This window comes from Manacus vitellinus, unplaced genomic scaffold, assembly GCF_001715985.3.
Source record: "Manacus vitellinus isolate BGI_N305 unplaced genomic scaffold, ASM171598v3 scaffold_176_pilon, whole genome shotgun sequence".
NCBI classification, from domain to species: domain Eukaryota; kingdom Metazoa; phylum Chordata; class Aves; order Passeriformes; family Pipridae; genus Manacus; species Manacus vitellinus.
The window spans coordinates 37,688-38,724 of NW_021939232.1; the positions used below are offsets into that span (position 1 = coordinate 37,688).

General features: G+C 64.7%; 1 protein-coding gene across 1 annotated transcript in view; it reads left to right on the forward strand.

Moving 5' to 3' along the window:
* Positions 1–31: 31 nt before the first annotated feature.
* The window catches only part of GABBR1 (gamma-aminobutyric acid type B receptor subunit 1), a 6,755-nt gene continuing 5,749 nt past the window's right edge, over positions 32–1,037 (forward strand). Inside the window, 2 exon segments of the mRNA XM_029958865.1 lie at positions 32–292; positions 697–974. Coding sequence (XP_029814725.1) covers positions 32–292; positions 697–974 — 539 coding nt within the window.

A 1,037-nucleotide genomic window follows, 5' to 3' on the forward strand; every position in this document is an offset into this window, starting at 1 on the left:
GATGGAAGGTGGATGGAGGGATGGAAGGTGGATGGAGGGATGGACATGGTCAGCTGGAGGTGGCTGGAGACGCTGGAGATGGACGGACGGACCCCCCCAGGTGTACAAGGAGAAGCTCTACGGCAAGAAGTACGTGTGGTTCCTGATTGGCTGGTACGCCGACAACTGGTTCCGCATCAAGGACCCCGCCATCAACTGCACCGAGGCCGAGATGGCCGAGGCCGTGGAGGGGCACGTCACCACCGAGATCGTGATGCTCAACCCCGAGAACACCAGGAGCATCTCCAACATGGTACCAGGGCGACCCCGACCCGCCCGGGGCCACCGAGGGGGTCCCAGGGCCACCAAGGGGGTCAATGACACTCCAAGGGCCACCGAGGGGGTCCCAGGGCCACCAAGGGGGTCAACGACACTCCAAGGGGCACCAAGGGGGTCAACGACACTCCAAGGGGCACCAAGGGGGTCAACAACACTTCAAGGGCCACTAAGGGTGTCCCCAACCCTTCAAGCCAAGGGTGTCCCCAACCCACCATTTTGGGTGGAGGTGTCACCAAGGGTGTCCCCAACCCTCCCAGTTGGGTGGAGGTGCCACCAAGAACGTCCCCAACCCTCCCAGTTGGGTGGAGGTGCCACCAAGAACGTCCCCAACCCACCCCAACCCGACCCCCCCCGACCCGCGGTGTCGACCCCCCGCAGACGTCGCAGGAGTTCATCGAGAAGCTCCAGAAGAGGCTGGGGAAGAACCCCGAGGAGACCGGGGGGTTCCAGGAGGCCCCCCTGGCCTACGACGCCATCTGGGCCTTGGCCCTGGCCCTCAACAAGACCTCGGCCGAGCTGGTCAAGAAGGGCTTGAGGTTGGAGGACTTCAACTACAACAACAAGAACATCACGGACGAGATCTACCGGGCCCTCAACTCCTCGGCCTTCGAGGGCGTCTCGGTGCGGCCCGGGGGGTCCCCGAGCTTCCCCGGGGGGTGGAGGGGCCACCAAGGGGGTCCCCAACCCTCCCAGAGCCAAACCTTGTCCCACCCCCCTCT